Source organism: Suncus etruscus, chromosome 1 (genome assembly GCF_024139225.1).
Source record: "Suncus etruscus isolate mSunEtr1 chromosome 1, mSunEtr1.pri.cur, whole genome shotgun sequence".
NCBI classification, from domain to species: Eukaryota; Metazoa; Chordata; class Mammalia; order Eulipotyphla; family Soricidae; genus Suncus; species Suncus etruscus.
The window spans coordinates 48727220-48749064 of NC_064848.1; the positions used below are offsets into that span (position 1 = coordinate 48727220).

At 41.1% G+C, this 21845-nt stretch overlaps 1 protein-coding gene and 1 non-coding gene across 2 annotated transcripts in view; both read left to right on the forward strand.

Annotated features, from left to right (window-relative positions):
• The window catches only part of MTAP (methylthioadenosine phosphorylase), a 52935-nt gene that overhangs the window by 21720 nt on the left and 9370 nt on the right, over positions 1 to 21845 (forward strand). The window contains exon 8 of the mRNA XM_049770373.1: positions 20944 to 21046. Coding sequence (XP_049626330.1) covers positions 20944 to 21046 — 103 coding nt within the window. The remainder of the gene's footprint in view (positions 1 to 20943; positions 21047 to 21845) is intronic.
• Positions 13420 to 13526, forward strand: LOC126025310 (U6 spliceosomal RNA). The gene has a single exon (XR_007501336.1). It is a non-coding gene; the product is annotated as a U6 spliceosomal RNA (small nuclear RNA).

The window sequence follows — 21845 nt, forward strand, 5'->3', positions numbered from 1 at the left end:
CTGGGTTGTTTCCAGATTCTGGTTATAGTAAATAGCACTGCAATGAATATAGGTGTGCAGAAGGTATTTTTGTATTAATATCTTTTTTTGTGTTTTTGTGTTCCTAGGTATATCCCTAGTAGTGGTATGACTGGATCAAATGAAAGCTCAATTTCCCATTTTTTGAGGAATCTCCATTTTTTTTTTTCCATAAAGGCAGTACTAGACTGCATTCCTACCAGAAGTGAATGAGAGTTCCTTTCTCACCACATCCACTCCAGCACTGATTGTTCTTAATCTTTGTGATGTGTACTAGTCTCTGTGGCGTGAGATGGTACCTCATTGTTGCTTTGATTTGCATCTCCCTGATGATTAGAGATGTGGAGTATTTTTTTATGTGTCTTTTAGCCATTTGTATTTCTTCTTTAAGGGATTGTTTGTTCATTTCTTTCCATTTTTGATTGGGTTAGATGTTTTTTTCTTGTGAAGTTCAGTCAGAACCTTGTATATCTTAGATATTAGCCCCTTATCTGTGTGTGGCCTATATTATAGCCACTATTTCCTTTGAGGTGCAAAAACTTCTCAGCTTAATATAGTCCCATTTGTTTGTCTTCTTGTCCACTTGTTTGTACAGTTCTGTTTCCTTCTTGAAAATGCCTTTAGTTTCAATGTCATGGAGTGTTTACCTATATGTTCTTCTATATACCTTATGTTTCTGAGTCTGATATCAAGGGCTTTATTTTTCGTTTTAATTATTTAAACTTTATTTTTTGATTGATTGGTTGATTGGTTTTTGGGCCACACACACAGCGGTGCTCAGGGTAAACTTCTGGCTCTGCACTCAGAAATCACCCCTGGCAGGCTGTGATATTGGGAATTGAACCGGATCCTTCCCAGGTCAGCCCCATGGAAGGCAAACACCCTACTGCTGTGCTATCTCTCTGTGTGGATTTAATCCATGTGCATTTGACCTTTGTGCATGGTGTTAGATGGAGGTCCAAGTTCGCTTTTTTGCATGTGGCTGACCAGTTGTCCCAGGACTACTTGTTGAAAGGGCTTTCCTTACTTCATTTTGCATTTAATTAATTGATTGCATGTCTAGGAAACATTCTCTGAATATTAAAGTCTATTCCACTGATCTGAGGGTCTTTCTATCCCAATATCATGCTGTTTTAATTGTAGTACGATTTAAAGTTGGGGAAAGTGATGCCTCCCATCTTCTTTTTCCTTAGGGTAGCTTTAGCTATTCATGGATGTTTATTATTCAAATGAATTTCAGGAATGTTTAATCCACTTCTTTGAAGAAAATCATCGGTATGCTTAGAGGAATTGCTTAAATCTGTACAATTCTTTGGGGAATATTGCCATTTTAATGATATTAATCCTTCCAATCCATGAACAGGGTATGTGTCTCCATTTCCTTGAGTCCTCTTTTATTTTTTGAAACAATGTTTTGTAGTTTTCTTTGTGTAGTTCCTTTACCTCTTTAATTAAGTTTACTTCAAGGTATTTGAATATATGTGGCACTAAATTTGAATGGGACTGGTTTTTATTTGATGTCCATTTTTTCTCTATCATTATATGTGCATAAGAAGGCCATTGATTTTTGTGTGTTAATTTTGCAGCCTGCCACTTTGCTATATGAATTGATTGTTTCTAGAAGCTTTTTGGTAGAATCTTTACGGTTTTCTAAATATAGTAGCATGTCATCTGCAAACAGTGAGGTGTGACCTCTTCCTTTCCTGTGTGGATGGCCTTGATATATTTTTCTTGCTTAATTGCTATGGCAAGTACTTTCAATACTATGTAGAATATGAGTGGTTAGAGGGGCCAGCCTTGTCTTGTACCAGAATTCAGTGGTAGGGCTTCTAGTTTATCCCCACTGAGAATAATATTTGCCATTGGCTTGTGGTAGATGGCCTTGACTATATTGACAAAAAAGTTCCTTCCATTCCCATCTTGATGAGAGTTTTTTTCATGAATGGGTGTTGGACCTTATTGAATGGTTTTTCTGCATATATTGATAAGATCAGTAGTGAGCTGTTTAATTTCCAGGTTTTAAAGTTTTTCTTCTGTGTCCCTTTGTAGTTCACTTCTAATTTCAATGCAGTGTGATCTGAGAAGGTAATCTGTACAATTTCTATCCTCTTGATTTTATGGAGGTATGTTTTATGGGCCAGCATGTATTCTATCCTGGAGAATGTCCCATGTGCATTGGAGAAGAATGTGTACGTAGTTTTCTGAGGATGGAGTGCCCTAGATATATCTACTAGGCCACTTTCTTTCATTTCTCCTTTTAGAGCTAGTATATTCTTGTTAGGTTTCAACCTGGTTGACTTATCAAGGGGTAACCGAGCAGTGTTGAGGTCTCCCACTATTATTGTGTTGTTATTGATTTCTTTTAGATTTGTCAATAATTTTTAAATTTTTAAAAATTTTTAATTTTTAAATATTTTGCTGGTCCCTCATTGGGTACGTATATGTTTAGGAGTGTAATTTCTTCCTGTTGTATATATCCCTTGATTATTATGAAACATCCATCTTTGTCCCTTATAACTTTTCTGTTTAAAGTTATTTTGTTTTGGGGAGGTTTTGGGGGTCATACCTGGTGGCGCTCAGGGGTTTCTCCTTGCTCTGCACTCAGAAATTGCCCTGGCAGGTTCAGAGTACCTGGGGATTGAACCACCAGCTCCTGGGTTTTCTGCGTACCAGGCAAATGCCCTACAGTTCTGTGCTATCTCTTTGGTTCCTAAGTCTAAAGTTTGTGTTATCTGATATTATTAAAAAAGCCACTACAGAATTTTTAAGGGAGTTGTTTGCTTAGATGATTGTCCTCCAACCTTTGATTTTGAGTCCCATGTTTGTTCTGTCAATTCAGATGTGTTTCTTATAGGCAGCAAAATGTTTGATTCTGCTTTTTGATCCATTTTTCCACTTTGTGTCTCTTAACTGGTGCATTTAGTCCATTGACATTGAAAGAGATAATTGTCATGTAGATTTAAGGTCATCTTTGTATAGAAGTTTGGTGTGTTTTTTGGTCTGTCTTGTCTTAAAGTAGACCTTTCAGTTTTTCTTTAAGGCTGGTTTTGAGACTGTAAAGTTTCTGAGCTGTTGTTTATCCCCTAAACTATGTATACTTCTTTCAAACCTGAAAGCAAGTCTTACCACTGCCTTCTTCACTTGAGGGTTTCATGAGACAGGTCTGATGTAAATATTTAGGATGCTCCTTTAAATGTAATTTCCCTTTTCGATCTTGTTGCTTTTCGTATTCTATTCTCATCTGTGGGATTTGTTATTGTGACTAGGATGTGTCTTGGGATGCTTTCTTTTTTTTTTTTTTATCTCTTTTAGCTGGTACTCTTTGTACATACAGGATTTGACTGCATCCATTCTTTCTATCTGGAGTTTCTCTGCAATGATGTCCTTGACTGTTGATTCTTCCTGAGGTTCTGGTACTTCAGTGATTTTTATGTTTTTTCTGTTGAGTTTTTCAAAGACTTCTATTTTCATATGTTTTCATTGTATGATCATTTGCTTTAAGGCTCTTTTCCATTCTCTTTTGTTGTATGGAGTTGTTCTACATTTCATCTTCCAACTCACTGATTCTGCCTCAGCTGCTATTACTCTGTTGGATAGGCTTTCCATTGATTGAAGTTTTTATTTCACCTACTATGTTGTGTTCTTCAGTCCTATTATTTCAGTTTGAAGTTTTCAGATTGCTATCTTCATAGACTCTTGATTCTTTTGTGGTTTCTTCAGCTCAATTTATGCTTTCTTTGAGTTCTATGAACATCCTTCACATTTCTTCTCTAAACTCCTTCTGAGGGGGCCGGGCGGTGGCGCTGGAGGTAAGGTGCCTGCCTTACCTGCGCTAGCCTAGGAGACGGACCGCGGTTCGATCCCCCGGCGTCCCATATGGTCCCCCAAGCCAGGAGCGACTTCTGAGCGCATAGCCAGGAGTAACCCCTGAGCGTTACCGGGTGTGGCCCAAAAACCAAAAAAAAAAAAAAGAAGTAAACTCCTTCTGAGAAGCTAAAGAAATTATTGGCACTTTTCGGGTCGTCAGAGCTGCCATCTTCATTCTCTATGCATGGTGTAGGCCTGAGTTGTTTCCCCATTGTCTTGCCTGTTAGTGTTATGTTTTTTGTGTGTTGTACTAGAGTTTATTGACTAGGAGATGTGCGGCAGCTGGAACGAAGTAGAGTGGCTGGGCTCCTCTACTCCACCTTCCTTGTGTGTTTCCAGCTCACCTCTGATCAAGTAGCTTTCGCAGGTGCTCCTATGCAGGGTTGGTCGCAAATGCCACAGCAGATAGTCTGACAGCAGCCCCTTCCACTGGCATTAGGTGGCAATCATGCTCCACCCTCCTTGCTGCTGGAAAATTTTAATTGTGTACTTGATGGAATTAACATGACCAAGAGTTTTTTTGTTTAGGATCTTAAACATCTTGTCTTTATCCTGTCTTTAGAAAATATTTTCTAGGGGCCGGAGAGATAGCATGGAGGTAAGGTGCTTTGCCTTTCATGCAAAAGGATGGTGGTTCGAGTCCCGGCATCCCATATAGTCCCCCGTGCCTGTCAGGGACAATTTCTGATCATAGAGCCAGGAGTAACCCCTGAGCACTGCTGGGTGTGACCCAAAAACCAAAACCAAAACCAAAAAAAAAAAAAAAAGAAAGAAAGAAAATGTTTTCTAAATTAACTACTGTTGGTTAAATCTGAGAGCTAATTAGCTGGACTTGAGGAATAGTCATGATGTACTAGGAGCATCTTTTTTTTTTTTTTTTTATGCCCTCCTTACTAAGATTTGTTTCCTAGAGCCAGTAGTAAAAGATGTAGTGTTTTTTGTTGTTGTTCTAAAAGATATGCAGTCAAATATAATTGTCATGTAGATTTAGGGTCACCTTTGTGTAGAAGTTTGGTGTGTTTTTTTGGTTTGTCTTGTCTTAAAGATATAAAGTCAAAGCAGTACAACACGCATTTCTTTCCACAAGACAATGTTGTTGAAAGTTTTGTGTCACCAGGAATATCTTTGAATGTCTCAGAATACTTCTCTGTATACAGAAGAGATTTGTGGGCCCGGAGAGATAGCACAGCAGCGTTTGCCTTGCAAGCAGCCGATCCAAGACCAAAGGTGGTTGGTTCGAATCCCGCCGTCCCATATGGTCCCCCGTGCCTGCCAGGAGCTATTTCTGAGCAGACAGCCAGGAGTAACCCCTGAGCAACGCCGGGTGTGACCCAAAAACCAGAGAGAGAGAGAGAGAGAGATTCAGATTTTTTTGTTGTCTTGGGGAGGTCTTGTTTGTTTTTTTGTTTGTTTTGTCTGTCTGGTTAGTAATGCCTTACCTGCATTGTACTGATAACAAACACTGGTTTTTTGGTTTGTTTTTTTGTAGGAGAATTGGGTGGTCTGGTTTTTACGGTGTTCGTTGAGTTTTTTTTTTTAAGCATTAAATTTCTACTTTTCAAAATGAAATTGACTTGTTAAGGAATCTGACCCATTTTCCCATAGTTATGTGCAATTTAAAAAGAATAACCAGGTTTGTTAACCATTTGGAAAGTAGCCCCTGTTTATTGAGCTCTGAACAACAACAAAAATATGCAAACAGTTCACATGTCTTAGATTTCTACTGTGACTAGCAGGTAGCATTTTGTAAGCCAGACAAAATAGCATAGCTGTAAGAATAAAATTGATATTCTTTTAATGATAATGGTTTGTGTGTTTAGTGAAAAAAAATCCACCCAAAAAACATATATGTATTTTTAAGCACTAATTACTAGCACCAGATGTTTTGTGAAGAATTTTTAAAAAAAAAATTGTCCTGTTATGCTTAAGACCCAGGTTATGTCCTGCTTGAGGAATGCATCTGGGAAAACCCCCCTCTTAGAAGTGAGGGCATACAACATTGTTTCCTAGTGCAGTCCTGAATCCCTTCATGTTCCCGTCTGCCAAACTAGGGTGTTGGCTTGACTTTTCAGAGCCTGCCCTTGGGTTAGTAAGACAGGGAATATTTTCTCGAGGATGGAAGAGGTCACCTTAGTGCTGGCGGTTGAGCCTCTTTATTACTCATCAGGAAAGTCCCGCAATAAACAGTAATGATAAATTCTCATGCCTCCCATAGAAGAGGTCTTTCCCTTCTCAAAACATAGACCTGCTTGGACTTTCCACCCCAGATATCTCAGTAACCAGTTTTCTCACCCCGACCCCTACCCCCAGAAAACTGGGCACAGAATTTGGCAGGGTGTGACAGTGGCAGATTTCAAATCATCTCCCAGCCTTATGGGCAGTGGATGAATACCCAGCAGTGGCAATCGAGTCACATGGTAGAGAAGGATATAGGAAGCCTGTGCAAAGCTCTCATTCCTGAATGCAGCTCTGTAAACCCTGACTATTTCTGGGGGCCGAGGAAGTGACTTATTGGAAAAGTTCTTGCGCATGTAAGGTTCAATTCCTGGTACTGCTCACCATTGCATGCTCCCCACTCCCCACAAACCTTCCTTTACTTTCAAAGCTGTAGTTGAAGCCTTGTGCCTCAATCCCAGGGGATTGGAGGGATGCAGGTCTAGAAGCAAATGCCAATGTAGGAAATAACCCTCACAGAGTTAAGGGGATAAAACAGGTTCAGGAACATCTACATGCCAGTCTCTCACTCCTAAAAAGCAGATAAAAACTGAGACCACAAGTGGCTTTTCCCTGTGACCCAGGGTCTTTATTGGGAAGCTCAAGACCACACCCTGGGGTGGAGAACAGGTAGGGTGAAAGACCAATCCAGGGCCCGGAGAGATAGCACAGCAGCGTTTGCCTTGCAAGCAGCCAATCCAGGACCTAAGGTGGTTGGTTCGAATCCCGGTGTCCCATATGGTCCCCCATGTCTGCCAGGAGCTATTTCTGAGCAGACAGCCAGGAGTAACCCCTGAGCACTGCTGGGTGTGGCCCAAAAACAACAACAACAAAAAAAGACCAATCCAAAGGATGCTTCCATTCAAAGGTGATCCGATCAATGAGTAACAAGCATATCCTGAATAGGAAGGATACTGGTTAACTCAACACCTACCCATAGTCCTTGGCTTTTGGTGTCCCTCCCTACAGTTGTGTGCAGTGGTTATGCCTCACTTTCCTCTTCACTGTCACTAAAAGTGTTGATTATTCCCACTCTTTGAGTTTCTCAGAGGCATCACAGTTCTGTAAGTACATCTTCCTTACTGTAGATCAGGTTTGTTTCCCATATTGTGGTTGAAGAAGCTGAAACTCAGAAATATGGTCATTTGCTAGGAAGTGGACCCTGTGAGATTTGAATTCAGGTAAGTCTCTAAAGTCTCTGTTCATCATTTCTCACACCTGCCCTTTCCTCTGGTGATGCAAACTGGCCACCAGATACAGAACGAAGTTCCAAAGATATCCCATGCTTTACATTTCAGATAAAATTCCCCTCCTTAGGGCCAGAGAAATAGTACAGAGGTTAAGGCTTGTGCCTTTCATGGAGCTGTGGCTGCCACAATCTTCAAATCCCACTACTGTTTACGGTTCCTGAGTTCTGCCTGAGTTTGAAGTAAGTCCTGACTATAGCTGGGTATGGTCCCACACAGAAATTTTCATTCTTCATTGTCTTATAAGTCTCTTCCCTGAGACCATTTCAGTTTCTGTGTAGGTCAAATTATGGCTTCCCCTGCCCACACACACACACAGTCCCCCTAAGCCTCCACCTTACATCTGTTCTGAGGGTGTATGTTGCTCCCTCTAGTTGGATTCCAGGTCCTATCTGTGCAGCTTTGTATACATCCTTTCCCATCCAATCACCCTTTTTTAAATTCTGTTTTTGGCCATGCCCATTGTTCCTCAGGACTTCCTCCTGGCTCTGCTCAGGGACCACTCTTCTCAGGATTAGGGAGACTATGGGGTATTGGGGATTGAGCCTGAGTCTGCTATATGCAAGGTAATCACCTATCCTCTGCTATCTCACTGCCTCTTTCTTCTGTCTTATATGCATATACATACAGTGGGTCCCCATACTATCCTGGGACCAGGATATCAAAAAGAAAGATGGGCCAAGAATTTTAAAAAGAGAGCAGAAGATGGGGCCGGAGAGATAGCATGGAGGTAAGGCATTTGCCTTTCATGCAGGAGGTCATCGGTTCAAATCCCGGCATCCCATATGGTCCCCCGTGCCTGCCAGGAGCAATTTCTGAGCCTGGAGCCAGGAATCACCCCTGAGCACTGCTGGGTGTGACCCAAAAACCACAAAAAAAAAAAAAAAAAAGAGAGCAAAAGCTGCTGTCTGGGTAGCCTTGCCCTGGAATCTGAATTCTGGGGGTTATCCATTGAGTCTCTACTGATCACTGGTGGGTACCGACTCATTCCTGGAACAAATAGTAGTTAGAGCTGAGGTTCCTAACATGTCATCTGAGAGAAAACCTCAATTCTTCCTGTAATGTTCTCTAGTTTTTTCTTAGTTCCTAGTCTCGTTGATGGTAATGACCTTTGACATGTGCTTATAAATATTTCTGTCAACTTTGTTGTGGTTTTATTCATTGCTTTTATGTTTATATCCTCCTGTTTCCTTTCCCCCTTACCCCATTAGTTGCATGTGATCTAGTCACACCTGGTTCACTGGATGAAGTCAAGTTGTTTAAGGATAATATCAAAATGAGTGACAGTATTTGCTTATCATAAGTCAGGTGCTGTTGGGCCCTAGATAATATTTACCACAGGTGGAAATGGTGAGACCCTCTTTTTAGGACAATATGACATACTGTTAAAAGTTTAAAATATGGGACCCAGAGAGATAGCACAGCGGCGTTTGCCTTGCAAGTAGCCGATCCAGGACCAAAGGTGGTTGGTTCGAATCCCAGTGTCCCATATAGTCCCCCGTGCCTGCCAGGAGTAACCCCTGAGCATCGCCGGGTGTGGCTCAAAAACCAAAAAAAAAAAAAAAAAGTTTAAAATATGTATTTCCCGTCAGACTTCCTCTTTTGAAGCTTGCAGTCTTAAACAATAAAGTATTGTGTGGTTTTTCTTTGCTTTTCTGGTTTTTGTCTTGTTTTTGGCAATGTGATACTTGGAGCTCATTTCTGGCTCTGCTCAGGAATCACTCCTGACAGTGCTGATGGGGAGAGTGAAAAGAGACATGTTGTTACAAATGCTAGTGACCAAACCAAGGTCTTTTTTATGAACATCAAGCATCATAACCACTGGTACTATCTCTTTGCTCACACATCCCCACTCCAGTGCATTTTCCTAGAATATGTGCTAACATATTTCCTAAGTGTGCAGTAAAACACGGTCCTGTGGGATGTATTAAAGCTGGAAATAGGATTTGTTAAAGCCACTACACCGTCCCAGTGCTCTGTGATATTTCCAGTAAGAACACTAATAACACCAGTAAATGCTAGTCTATCACATACTATGTTCCTAGTGCTGATAGTATAGTAAGGCACCCCCCACATAACTTACTAGCCTCTTTTGTAGCTGAGAAGACTGAGGCTTAATATTCTCTTACTTTATATCAATTTTTTCCCAATTAGGGTTTTTGCCTCTTTTCCAGTTTTTTTTTTTGTTGTTGTTGTTATTGGAGTTGTTTTTGTTTTTGGGCTACACCCTGTGAGGCAGTGAGGCTCAGGGATTACTTCTGGCTCTGTGCTCAGAAATTACTCCTAGCTTGGGAGACCATGTGGGACGCTGGGAATTGAACCCAGATCCATCCTGAGTCAGCCACATGCAAGGCAAATGCCCTATCAACTGTGCTATCGCTCTGGCCTTTCTTTTCAAGTTTTTTTTTTTCTTTTGTGTTTTGTTTTTTGTTTTTTGTTTTTTTTTTTCGGGTTTTTTTTGTTATTTTTGTTTGTTTGTTTGTTTGTTTTTTGGTGTTTGGGCCACACCCGCTAACGCTCAGGGGTTACTCCTGGCTATGCGCTCAGAAGTCACTCCTGGCTTGGGGGACCATATGGGACGCCTGGGGAATCGAACTGAGGTCCGTCCTAGGCTAGCACTGGCAAGGCAGACACCTTACCTGTAGCGCCACCACGCCAGCCCCTTCTTTTCAAGTTTTTATTTTATTTATTATTATTTTATTGTACACAGCAGCGTATAACTGTTGTGGTGCCAGCAAATACTGTGTGCTATGTGGTACCAGGAGATAAAACTCAGGGTCTCTTCATACATAAGGCATGTGTTCTTCCACTTAAGCCACAGATATAACTCCTACACTGCATTGTTTTGTTCTTGTATTACTACTCTACATGTTCGGTTTAGCAAGACTTCATGAAAAGTTGAAAAGAAGGGGGATGACTATATGTATTGAATGATTTCTCCTCTTTAGAACACAGTTATAGCAATTAGGGGCACTAGTGAGATAGAGCAAAGAGATGATCTTAAAGATGTTGGTCTAGACCCACTGATTAACCAGTGGATAACTGATTACTAGTTCATTTTTGCTGACTAGTGAAAAGTATTATACTAATTTGCTGCTGTTTTGTAAAACTTTCCTCAGCTTCTCACCCTCTATAAGGTTGATCCCCCTGAGCAAAGCAGGGGTTAGAAGCATCATTCACCACACCATTCTAAATGAAAAATAAGCCTTTGATTCCCCCACAAATTTAAATACTAATGGTCTGCTGTTGACCAGAAATCTTAATAATAATGTAAGTCAGTTAACACTTATTTTTGTATCATTATTACCGTTGCAAAATAATATCAAATACAATGACTTGAAGTGGGCCTTTATATAGAGGACTTCATCCCAGTTGTCTTCATGTTGAAAATGTGGAGGGGGAGAAAGATGGGGTTGTGGTTGGTCATGTAGTATCATATGGAGGAGATGCAGGCATAATTGATATAAACTAATGGAAATATTGTGTAATTTCTGTTTCATTTCTGTGACTTTTTCATTTGTCTAAGTATGTTTCTGTACAGTGCCAGCCCTTTCACCGTTGACTTTAGTTTTTGTTCAGTGATAGAAATGAGACTTGAAACGAAACTTGATACAAGTTAGAAGCACTGTTGAATCATCAGAAGCCTCGGGGTGTGTGTGTGTGTGTGTGTGTGTGTGTACATTTTACAGACTTGAAACAAGTCAGAAGCACTGTTGAATCATCAGAAGCCTCAGTGTGTGGGGGGGGGGGCTTTAGTTTTTGTCCAGTGATCGAAATGAGATTTGAAACAAGTCAGAAGCAGTGCTGAATCATCAGAAGCCTCTGTGTTTGTGTTTGTGTATGTGTGTACATTTTACAACACAAATAACATACAAAACTTTGTGCACAGTGCCAGCCCTTCCACCATTGGCTTTATAGTTTTTGTCTAGTGATAGAAATGAGACTTGAAACAAGTCAGAAGTAGTGTTGAATGATCAGAAGTGTATATGTGTGTGTGTGTGTGTGTGTACATTTTTTTACAACACAAACAAGATCCAAAACTTTAGAAAGCTCACTCTTGATCTCCTAACCCTGAAATAATGTACCTTGCCTAGAGCATAAATATTCTTTAATGTTACCAAATGGTTGTTTTTGACAGCTCCACCCATTTATATTCCTTGGTTTTGGGTCTTTTCTCATTTAAAAAAAAAAAATCTTATGTTCTGATACATGTTGAAAACAAGAATTCTATCCACTATGCAGATGTGTGTTTTAAAGGACTCAAAAACAAGCTTGTAGTAATAAAATTAACCACAAATAGCATAAATAGAAGGGCATGTGTTATAAAGCAATATTGGCCATTTTATTGATTAGTGTGTGCCTTTAATACAGCCCCTTCAGGAATAGTTTGGTGGGACCTTGTACACTTGAAGGTGCAGGGGCCAGAGAGATAATATAGTGCAGGTAAGGGCACTGTGAGTTGTAATCCCTGAGCACAGAGGCAGAAGTAAACCCTGAGTAGCACAGACACAGCCTAAAGTAAAAGATGTGTTTGTTCTTGGTCTAAAATTTTTTTCTGGCCTATTAATACTTAAGATACTGAATATAGCATCTTCAATGACCTTTTATTACATAATGAAATGTATCTACAGCCATAATTTTTTATGGTGTGCTTTGAGCATATCTGTGTATGGACCCAGTAGAAGGCTCTTTGATTTAAAGCTCTTGCTGGGCAAACATGCCATGAGTTCAAACCTTACTTCTGTTCACATGTGTGTGCGGAGGTCATAAAGTTATGCAAACTCTCCAGTAATGTAATGCATCATTAACTAACTCAAGAATATGAAGGAAGAGCATTGTATACTATATGATTTTGGGACCACACCAGCGGTGCTTTAGGCTCTGCAGGCTCCAGAACCATATGGGAGTCAGGGGTCTAACCTAGACTGGCCATGTAAAAAGTGCCATCCCCACTGGGTGTCTTCCCTGAAAACATCTACAGTTCTGTTCCATTCACTGGAATCCCCTCTGTCTGCATGTACCATATTTTCCAGCATATAAGACTTTTCCTGGTAAACTATACTGTTTGGGTTATATTTGCCGTATAAGACTACCTCTTTTAATGCTCACCAAATGAAAATTAAAAAATGTAAGAGAAGGGGCCGGGCGGTGGCGCTGGAGGTAAGGTGCCTGCCTTACCTGCGCTAGCCTAGGAGACGGACCGCGGTTCGATCCCCCGGCGTCCCATATGGTCCCCCAAGCCAGGAGCGACTTCTGAGCGCATAGCCAGGAGTAACCCCTGAGCGTTACCGGGTGTGGCCCAAAAACCAAAAAAAAAAAAAAAAATGTAAGAGAAAAAAAAGTAGAACCTTCAAAGATTTACAGTACATGTTTAATAAAGCTAGACTTTGAAGTGTCAACAATGGTTTACATTTGTCATTTGTAGTGAGTGACTGGTTTTTTTAATTGTGATCTACATTGAGAGCAGAGAGGGGGGCTCCTCCAAGAGCAGTTGGCTGGGGTGCAGTGATTAATAGGAACGCTAGAGGGAGACAGAGCACCTCCTCTGTGTCCCATAAAAGTTGAACAGAGCACTGGAAAGCCACATATCAGCGAATACAACCAGAGGCTAAATAGGATGCAGCGCTATGTAACTCAGCAGCTCTGTGTGCCCTTAAAGATCAATCAGGACAAGCAGAGGACTGAGTGATGACACCTGGCTGCTGGATAGGGTGCAGAGGTAAGAGGAGGGTAGATCACTCGTTTCTGAAGCTGGAGTAAGTTTCAGCATGCCATATACCGGCTTATAAAATGACCCTCAACTTTTAAGACGTTTTTAATGGATTAAAAAGTCATCTTATATGCCGTAAAATACGGTAATTCTTTTGGAATGAGTGCTGGGTGCCAGCTAGTGAGTCCTTTAATCTCGTTGGTGTTCAAGGCAATAGATGCAGTAGCTATGTAGCAATTACTAATTTGTTCCAAAGGCACACATTTGACATAAAAAACAGAGATGTTATTGTATCGAATGTATTGGGATGTTAATTACTGGCATTTTTTCCACCTTGTTTTCATACTTAAGAGTGAAAGTGGAGTGCTGGCTTCGGCAGCACATATACTAAAATTGGAACGGTACAGAGAAGATTAGCATGGCCCCTGCGTAAGGATGACACGCAAATTTGTGAAGCGTTCCATATTTAAAAGAAAAAAGAGTGAAAGTGGAAAGACTTCATACTTTCTTTTTTGTTTTGTTTTTGGGTCACACCTGGCGGTGCTCAGGGGTTACTCTTGGCTATCTGCTCAGAAATAGCTCCTGGCAGGCACGGGAGACCATATGGGACACCGGGATTCGAACCAACCACCTTTGGTTCTGGATCGGCTGCTTGCAAGGCAAACGCCGCTGTGCTATCTCTCTGGGCCCCATACTTTCTTTATGAAAACAAAATTGGAGGTATTAATTTGTTCGAGACCACCAAAAGATTAGTGGTACAAATTGAGTTGTAAATATCACCATTCCTTAACAATTGCTCAAAGGCAGCAGAAACTGAGAACTGGCCTTCAGTGGTATATAGATTCAAAGGGTAAGCTGGGGGGGAGGGGGTAGGATTGGGTAGAGGACATAGAGGTTGGTCACTCTGGGCAGGGTGTTGAGCACAGGGTGAGCACTCTGGGCAATGTGTCAGGCATGAAAACCTGTAACAATATTGTCAACGACAATGCCATTAAAAAGAATTAAGTGCCTATCAAGAGACATAAAAGCGGGAGAGGTGAGAGAACCTGGGGCATAGGTGAAGTTATAAATGTTAGGACACAGTCATGAATAGCTTCATAAATCATAGTGCCTTAAAAAATAATTGAGTTTTTTTATAATAAAGATTTGCCATTTTTTTAAAAATAGTTATTATTCCTATGTTGTTGCCCTGTCACTCACCATACAGCATGCAGGTGAATATGCAGCTGTTCTGTTTATGAGTTGTTAGTCCCCTGTCAATGGTCCTTACTCAGAGAGACATGACTGGCAGTCAGGATGAAGGGTGCTTCTGATCAGAACCTTGCTTTTTAGGAACTTGAAAATGTAATTCTGAAACTCTTAACATAAAGAGGTTTGGGCAGGGTGGAAAATACGTACTTTAGAGGTCCTATTTCTTACCCGTCAGCTTGCTTCTTAAAATATTGACTCTTCTGAGTAATCTCTTTGTGGAATTGGCCACAGCTTCTTCAAGAGTGGGCCTAACTCTTGATTCTGTCCCCAACCGAAACTTAATTCTGAGCTACTGAGAATTTCTAAGTCCTGGTTGATTGAATCCTCATGATGCCCTTGTAAAGGGAGCGATAAACACTTTCATTTACATCCACAGTGAGGACTAAGACATAGTTGATGAATCTGAAGTTGATTTATCATCTCCAGAGGATAGAGAGGTGGAGTTTTGTTTTGTCTGTTTGTTTAATAGAATATGTCACTTCTATAGTACCGCCCTAGGCCTCAGTCCTTTGGCAATTAAAGTAATTTCTCTGCCAGCGTGTGCCCTCTTTGACTTGGAGTACCTGTTGGAAAACTGGAGAATCAGAAAGATAGGGCAGTTTGCAATAAGGTTCTATAACTTATAGTTAGAAAGCATTTTTAGGGTTGGAGATTGCACAGCATTAGGGTGTTCGCCTTGCACCAGCCAGCCTGGGATAGACCTGGGTTTGATCCCTGGCATCCCATAGGGTCCTCTGAACCTGCAAGGAGCACTTTCTGAGTGCATAGCCAGGAGTAACCTTTGAGCACTTCCAGGTGTGGCCCAGAATCTAAAGGGGGGGGGAGCATTTTTAAAGTGAAAAATGTGAAATGTTCCATTTGAAAGAGGGATTGAGAACTGGAGTGCCACCTATATATAACAATAGTATAAGTAGAATGTGTGTGTCTCTATGTGTCTCAGGTCAGAGTTCAGAACAAAGGAATATTGAGCCAAAAAGAAGAGAGGTAGAAGTAGAGGTAGAAAAGGGGAACATTTTTATTTGTTTTTTAATTTACTTAAACACTGTGGTTTACAAAGTTGTTCAAATACAGTTTTTTCTGGCATTCAATGTTCCAACATCAGCCCCACCACTACTATAATATTCTCTCCACCATTGTCCCCAGTTTTCCATCCTCCCCCAATACTCCCTGCCCCTTGGCAAATATGAATAATTTACGTAATATTGCTTGTTACAACTAAGAAGTAATGAAATTATAAAAAAAAAACCTTCATTAAAAGAACATTTGTGACCATCATTATCTTTCATCATTAAGTTATTGTCTGAATGTTTACTAAGCTATTTGCTGTTAGTTGAGTATAATGTTACTTGTTTTATGTGTTGAGTTTAGGTGGTTTCTATATTTTCACACCTAATTTGGTACAGTCCTAGTGGGATGTCAGTATTGAAAGAAGTCATATGCTCCAGGAGTCACCGGATCTGTAGAGCTGAGAGGTGAGCTGACATGGCAAAAGCTGTGTGGGCTATGGACGTAGCTGCTGAGGTTTCTGGAAGTAAGCAGGTGAAGGTTGGAGAGGGCTCCCCTCACTGATTCCATCCCCAGAGTATTTGGCCTCAAAATGGCATACCTGGAGGTTTGGGCAGTTAAGTGTCTATAGAGATCAGTGGGAAAGCAATGAGGTTGGCCATTGGCATGGTGACAGTTATGGAGTATGTGTGCAGCTGCTGAGGATTCAGCAGGGTTGAGAACTTACCCCACGCCCTTCCCGAGGGGTCCCAGTGCAGTCAGCTGTGAGACTGGGATATCCTTGGCTTGCCTTTCTTTTGGGAGTTTGGCACTAGCCAATGAGCTGACATGGCAGCAATTGTGGATCATGGGTATCGGTGCTAGGGCTTCCCAAAATATGGGGACAGAGGGTGGAAGCTCCCTACACTGACTCCAACTCTAGTGCTCTCAGCTTCAAAATGGTATACCTGGAGTTTTTGGCAGTTAGGTGTTTCTGCAAAGATCAGTGGGAAAGTGGTGAAGTTGGGCTATTGACAGTGGCAGTAATTCTAAGGGTGATGGTACAGCTACTGAGATTTTAGCAGGATAAAAGAGAATCTTTCTATTTTTGACTAGAATCTGGTGGGTTATAGCCACTGAAGAGTTTTGTTACTTTCATTTTTTTCTTTTTTTTAATTTTATTGAGACAATTGTGATCTACAGAGTCCTTCATAGTTAAATTTCAGATATACAGTGAATCAAGGCCATTCCCACCACCATTTAACTCCTGGCCTGCCAGAATAACAGCCCGTTTAAGTTTAGATTGTTAAAGCTTAGGTCTCTTGCTTCTACTGTTGTTGACTTTGGCTTGGATATTTAGTTCTGTCCTTATTTACTTACCCTTCAATGCATCTGAGACTACTTGGTTCCTGGCCCCCAGCCTTTCTTTATTCCTTTCTTCCTAGTTTTATTGAAAAATGCAGGAATATGTGGTAAAATAAAGTAATGTGTGTCCTAAGGTTCTGTGAAAAAGGTGGGAGCCCCGATTTAAAAGATAAAAGATTAAAAAAATACAATAAAATATTGTAAATAAAATATGGCAGGTTCTTGGTTTTTTTGTGTTGTGTTGTGGGTTTTTTATTTTATTTTATTTTTTTCTACGTAGGCACAGCAAAAATGGGGAAAATAAAAAGGAAAAACTTTTGGCCTAAAAACAGCGTGACCTTACCTGTGTAGCATCCTGCATAAGACCAACTATAGGCTCCAGGCATTCTAAATTGTCTAATCCCCAGTCTTTCTCTGTGCTCCCAGTAAAAGTTCTTCACAATCACTGTTGTTGCAGTCAGGTTTCTGACTGGTTTGTATAGCATGCAGCATTTGGTTGCAGGCAGTCTTTAGCTCTGGGGATTTCCTTCATGGGTCTCTGGGACTCCAGTGATTCTTATGTTGTTTCTGTTGAGTTTATCGAAGACTTCTAGACTTCTATTTTCAGCTATTCACAGTCTTTGAGGATTCTTTCCATTGTCTGATCATTTGTCCTAAGGCTCTTTTCCAATCTCTTTTGTTGTATGGAATTGGTATGCATTTCATCTTCCAGAGCACTGATTCTTTCTTCAGCTACTGTTGCTCGTTTGGAGAGGCTTTCCATTGAGGTTTTTATTTTGTCTGCCATATTTTTCAGTTCTGTTATTTCAGTTTGGAATTTTCTGATTTCTATTTTCATACCCTCTTGGTTTTGTGGGGGGGTTGGTTTTTGGGTCGCACCAGTTGTGCCCAGGGGTTACTCCTGGCTCTGTGCTCAGAAATTGCCCCTGACAGTCTCGGGGGATCATATATATGGATTGCCGGGAATTGAACCGAGATCCTTTGTGATTGTCCATGTGCAAGGCAAATACCATACTGCTATGCTTATCTATCTGGCCCTGTCCCTCTTGATTCTTATTTGTGGTCTGTTCAGCTCAATCTAGGCTTTCTTTGAGTTCTGTGAACATCTTCCTTATTTCTTCCCTAAACTCCTTACCTCAGAGGCTAAATAGATGGTTGCTACTTTTCAGGTCATTAGAGCGGCCATCCTCATTTTCTTTTTCTTTCTTTTTTTTTTTTTTTTGGATTTTGGGCCACACCCAGCGGTGCTCAGGGGTTAACTCCTGGCTGTCTGCTCAGAAATAGCTCCTGGCAGGCACGGGGGACCATATGGGACACCGGGATTCGAACCAACCACCTTTGGTCCTGGATCGGCTGCTTGCAAGGCAAATGCCGCTGTGCTATCTCTCCAGGCCCCCATCCTCATTTTCTATACATTGTTTTGGCCTGTGTTGTTTCCCCATTGTTGCGCCTGTAGTGTGATGTTTTCTCTGTGTGTGTTTAGGCTTATTGACTAGGAGATGAGTGCAGCTGCAAAGCAAAGTGGAGTGGTTGGGCTCCTTTGGCTCCACCCTTCCTGGGCGGTGCCAGCTCACCTCAGGTCAAGTAGCTTTAGCAGCCATTTCTGGGTGGGGTTCGTAGTCCCAAAAGCAGCATTGACCACAGTGCATTTGGCAGCAGTCAGGCTCCCTAATTTGTATATTTTCTAAGAGAAAAGAGTGCTAGATTCAATCTGCCAGGAACTCTATGATATAAATTGAAATAACTCTGCTCAGACGCAAACGCCACTAGTGTTAGCATGGTTTGAGAAAAGAAGGGCTATCGGGAAGGAGGTGTTAGCATGGTTTGAGAAAAGAAGGGCTATCGGGAAGGAGGTGTTAGCATGGTTTGAGAAAAGAAGGGCTATCGGGAAGGAGGGGGATTTCAGTAATGGCACTGGAACCCAGAAGGAGACTGAGAAAAGGTTGGAAAGAACACACAGTTTACAGTTTCAGGCTTGGTGGAGAAGATTAGGATAGGAGTGTCTGCCCACTCAGACATGGACCTGACTGTCCCCAGAGCCAGACGATCAACAGTGGTTACTGGGATCAGAAGGAGGCTGAGAAAAGACCTTTCGCTTTGCATTTGATGTAAGGTATTAAGACATGAGGTTCCCTATTCCCACCCAGACACAAACCTTGCTGGCCCCAAGGGGCAGAGAATCAGTAATGGCCCAGGAACCCAGAAGGATGCTGAGGAAAGGCTGAAAAGCTGCCTCCTTTCTTAAATACAGCTGCAGGTGGTGCATTCATGACTCATTGGAAGCTAAAACCAAACCAAAACTGAATTACGTGGTACCCCATTATTGACAAGTTTCATGACAAAAAAAAAAATGTGTTTGTACAGGCCGAACTGTCAGTTAACCTGCTCTTCAACTCTCTCTGGGTTAGGCAAATGTGACAAAGAGATGTGAGAAGCAATGGCAGGATTTTCCTTTCTTCAGAGCACATATGCCTTGTGCCAGTGGTTCTTGCTAGTATCAGTGTTGAACATGTTGACATTGGCACTGCAATTTGTGTTAATGTTGTTAATGTTGTGAGCTACCGGGGCTACACACCAGTGTCAGCATGTTAATACATGACAGCATGTAAGTAACAGGAAATTTTTGCTAGATAGGCCTGCCAGCAGTGTAAGCTTTCTCAATGCTTCATTCTATCTGCCTATACCTAAAACAGTCATTATCTAATTATTTACCTTTTCCTATTGGTTTCCCTACCACCGCCACCAACATCACTTTCATAGTAATAACATTACTTTTGAGTTCAGCTGTAGATCAGTACATAGAAGATTATTATTCTGATAACTTCCAGTGAGAAATGAAAGGATTCTGGGTGACTTTCACCCCCTTTTTGTAGATTAAATGGCTTTTTACCAGAGCCAGATTGAACAGTAGCTAGGGTGCTTGCCTTGCTTACAGTTGACCTGGGCTTCATGCTCAGCAGTTTATATGGACCCTTGAGGATCTCCAAGAAAGATTCCTGAGCATAGAGCCAGGAGTAAACACTGAGCTTAGCTGGTGTGGCCCAAACACACTTTTCCTTTCCCTCCAAAAAAGATATTTTGCTTAAAAAAGTTGAACAGATTGAGGAATAAGCTAGCATAGCAGCAAAGAGACAGATTTTAAAAAGTGGAGCAGTGCACACAAACAGGATGCTTTCTTTAAGGGTCAAAAGCTGGAAAAGGTGGTGGGCAGGAATTGCTCTCAAATTTAGAGACTTGACCATAAAATACAAGTTTTTTTTTTTTCAGGCTGAAAAGCAACAAAGCAGATTTTTACGATTTTGTTCAGGACATCTTTGTCTAAATTCTATTTTATTAGATGATGCTGAAAAATTCATACTATATTTTAACTGACTTTATAATGACTGCTATGGAAAACAGTCCACACATTGTAGTCCATGAAGCTAGGATGAAATGGTCAAATCTAGGTTCTACAACTTTGAAAAAGTTATCAGGTGAAACAAGCTTGACAATATTCAGGAATTCTTGAATGTAGGTGATAGATTTAAGCATGACTCACTATAGACAATTCTCTCCACACACAATGACTGGAATTATTTTTGTTTTATCTTCCATCCTGAGCCTCAGTTGAATCAAACATAAAATCTAGTGTGGTTAACCTGTCAAAGCTCACTAAGCACAGACACTTTAATTACCATTGTGGAAAGAATGATGCCATCAATCCAGAGCCTGAAACCCAAGTGCCTACTGGAAGCGGCTTTGATTTGATTTAGTTGAATAAGAGTCATAGTGGCAGAGCATGGCTGAGGGGCTGAGAATGCTCAAGCTGGCAAATTTGGGTGTCTAACCTGGCCACTCATGGTGAGGGCTATGTGGCAGCTAGCAGAGGAGGAACATTAGGGGATCTTGTTTTGTTTTAAGTTTTTGGGCCACACCCAGTAGCACATAGGGGTTACTCCTGGCTCTATGCTCAGAAATTGCTTCTGGCAGCCTTGGGGGACCACAGGGGATGCCAGAAATTGAACCCGGGTTTTTCCCAGCTTGGCAGCATTCGTGCAAGGCGAATGTTCTATGGCTGTGCTGTCAATCTGGCCCACACACTGGAGATCTTATTCAAGACACATACACTCTGCTTAAACTGTCTCCCAGCCCCAAAGGTACTGTCTTATCCACTCACTTCACCATATGCAGATTTGCTGATTCTAGGTCATGATATGTGTTCACCTTGATATGGGGGATTCATTAGCCTTTAAAAGCTTTTATTTTTTTTTATCCTAAAGACTTTTTTTTTCCCACTTAATTGTACAGGACCACCAGAAGGTCTCAGACATTTTATGATGGAAGTCGTTCTTGTACCAGAGGAGTATGCCACATTCCAATGGCTGAGCCATTCTGTCCCAAAACAAGAGAGGTTTGTAATCTTTCTGCAAGTGTGCCAAAAAGAAATTGTGAGCACTTGGGGAGGCCTCTAGAGTTAGACTAATAGGTTAAACAAACGATCTTTTATCCTTTCTCTGGTCTTTATCTTTTATAAACTGAATCAGTGAAAAAATTGTGAATCAGGCCAGAGAGCTGCGGGTTTTGTTTGTTTAGTTGGTTATTTGTTTTGCATTAGGATCACACCGAATGGTGCTCAGGGGTTATTCCTGGCTCTGAGCATAGCTATCACTCCTAGTGGGCTCAGGGGACCATATGGGATGCTAGAAATCAAACCTGGGTCATTTGTATGCAAAGCAATCACCTGCTCACTGTATTATTGCTCTAGCCCAGATCAGTGAGATGATGTAATGGTTAAAGCACTTGCTGTACATCCAGAAAACCTTTATTCAAATCCCCAATACCACCTCTGGTCCTCTGAGTACATAAGGGTTCACTCCTTCATAAACAGAAAGTAAGAAAATCAAGTTTTCTGGTTATTAATTGATGCTCTTACTGCTAAGAAGTGATTTTAAAAACTAACCCAAAACTGAAGATTCCATGGTGACACTCCTTAGAGGCAATCACTGAAACTGCTAGCATTTATATGACTTTTTATGCTTCGATGAGGAAGGAGTCAGTTAGTTGTCAAGTGGCAAGCAAAGTATATGATGGTTCTAATGAGATAATGCTTATAAAGAAATAGCTATGAAAATAATCACATGCAAATAGATTTTTTCTAAAAAGTTGGTTAAAAAAATTGGTCATAGTGGTTTTCCTTTCAGAAGGTAGGT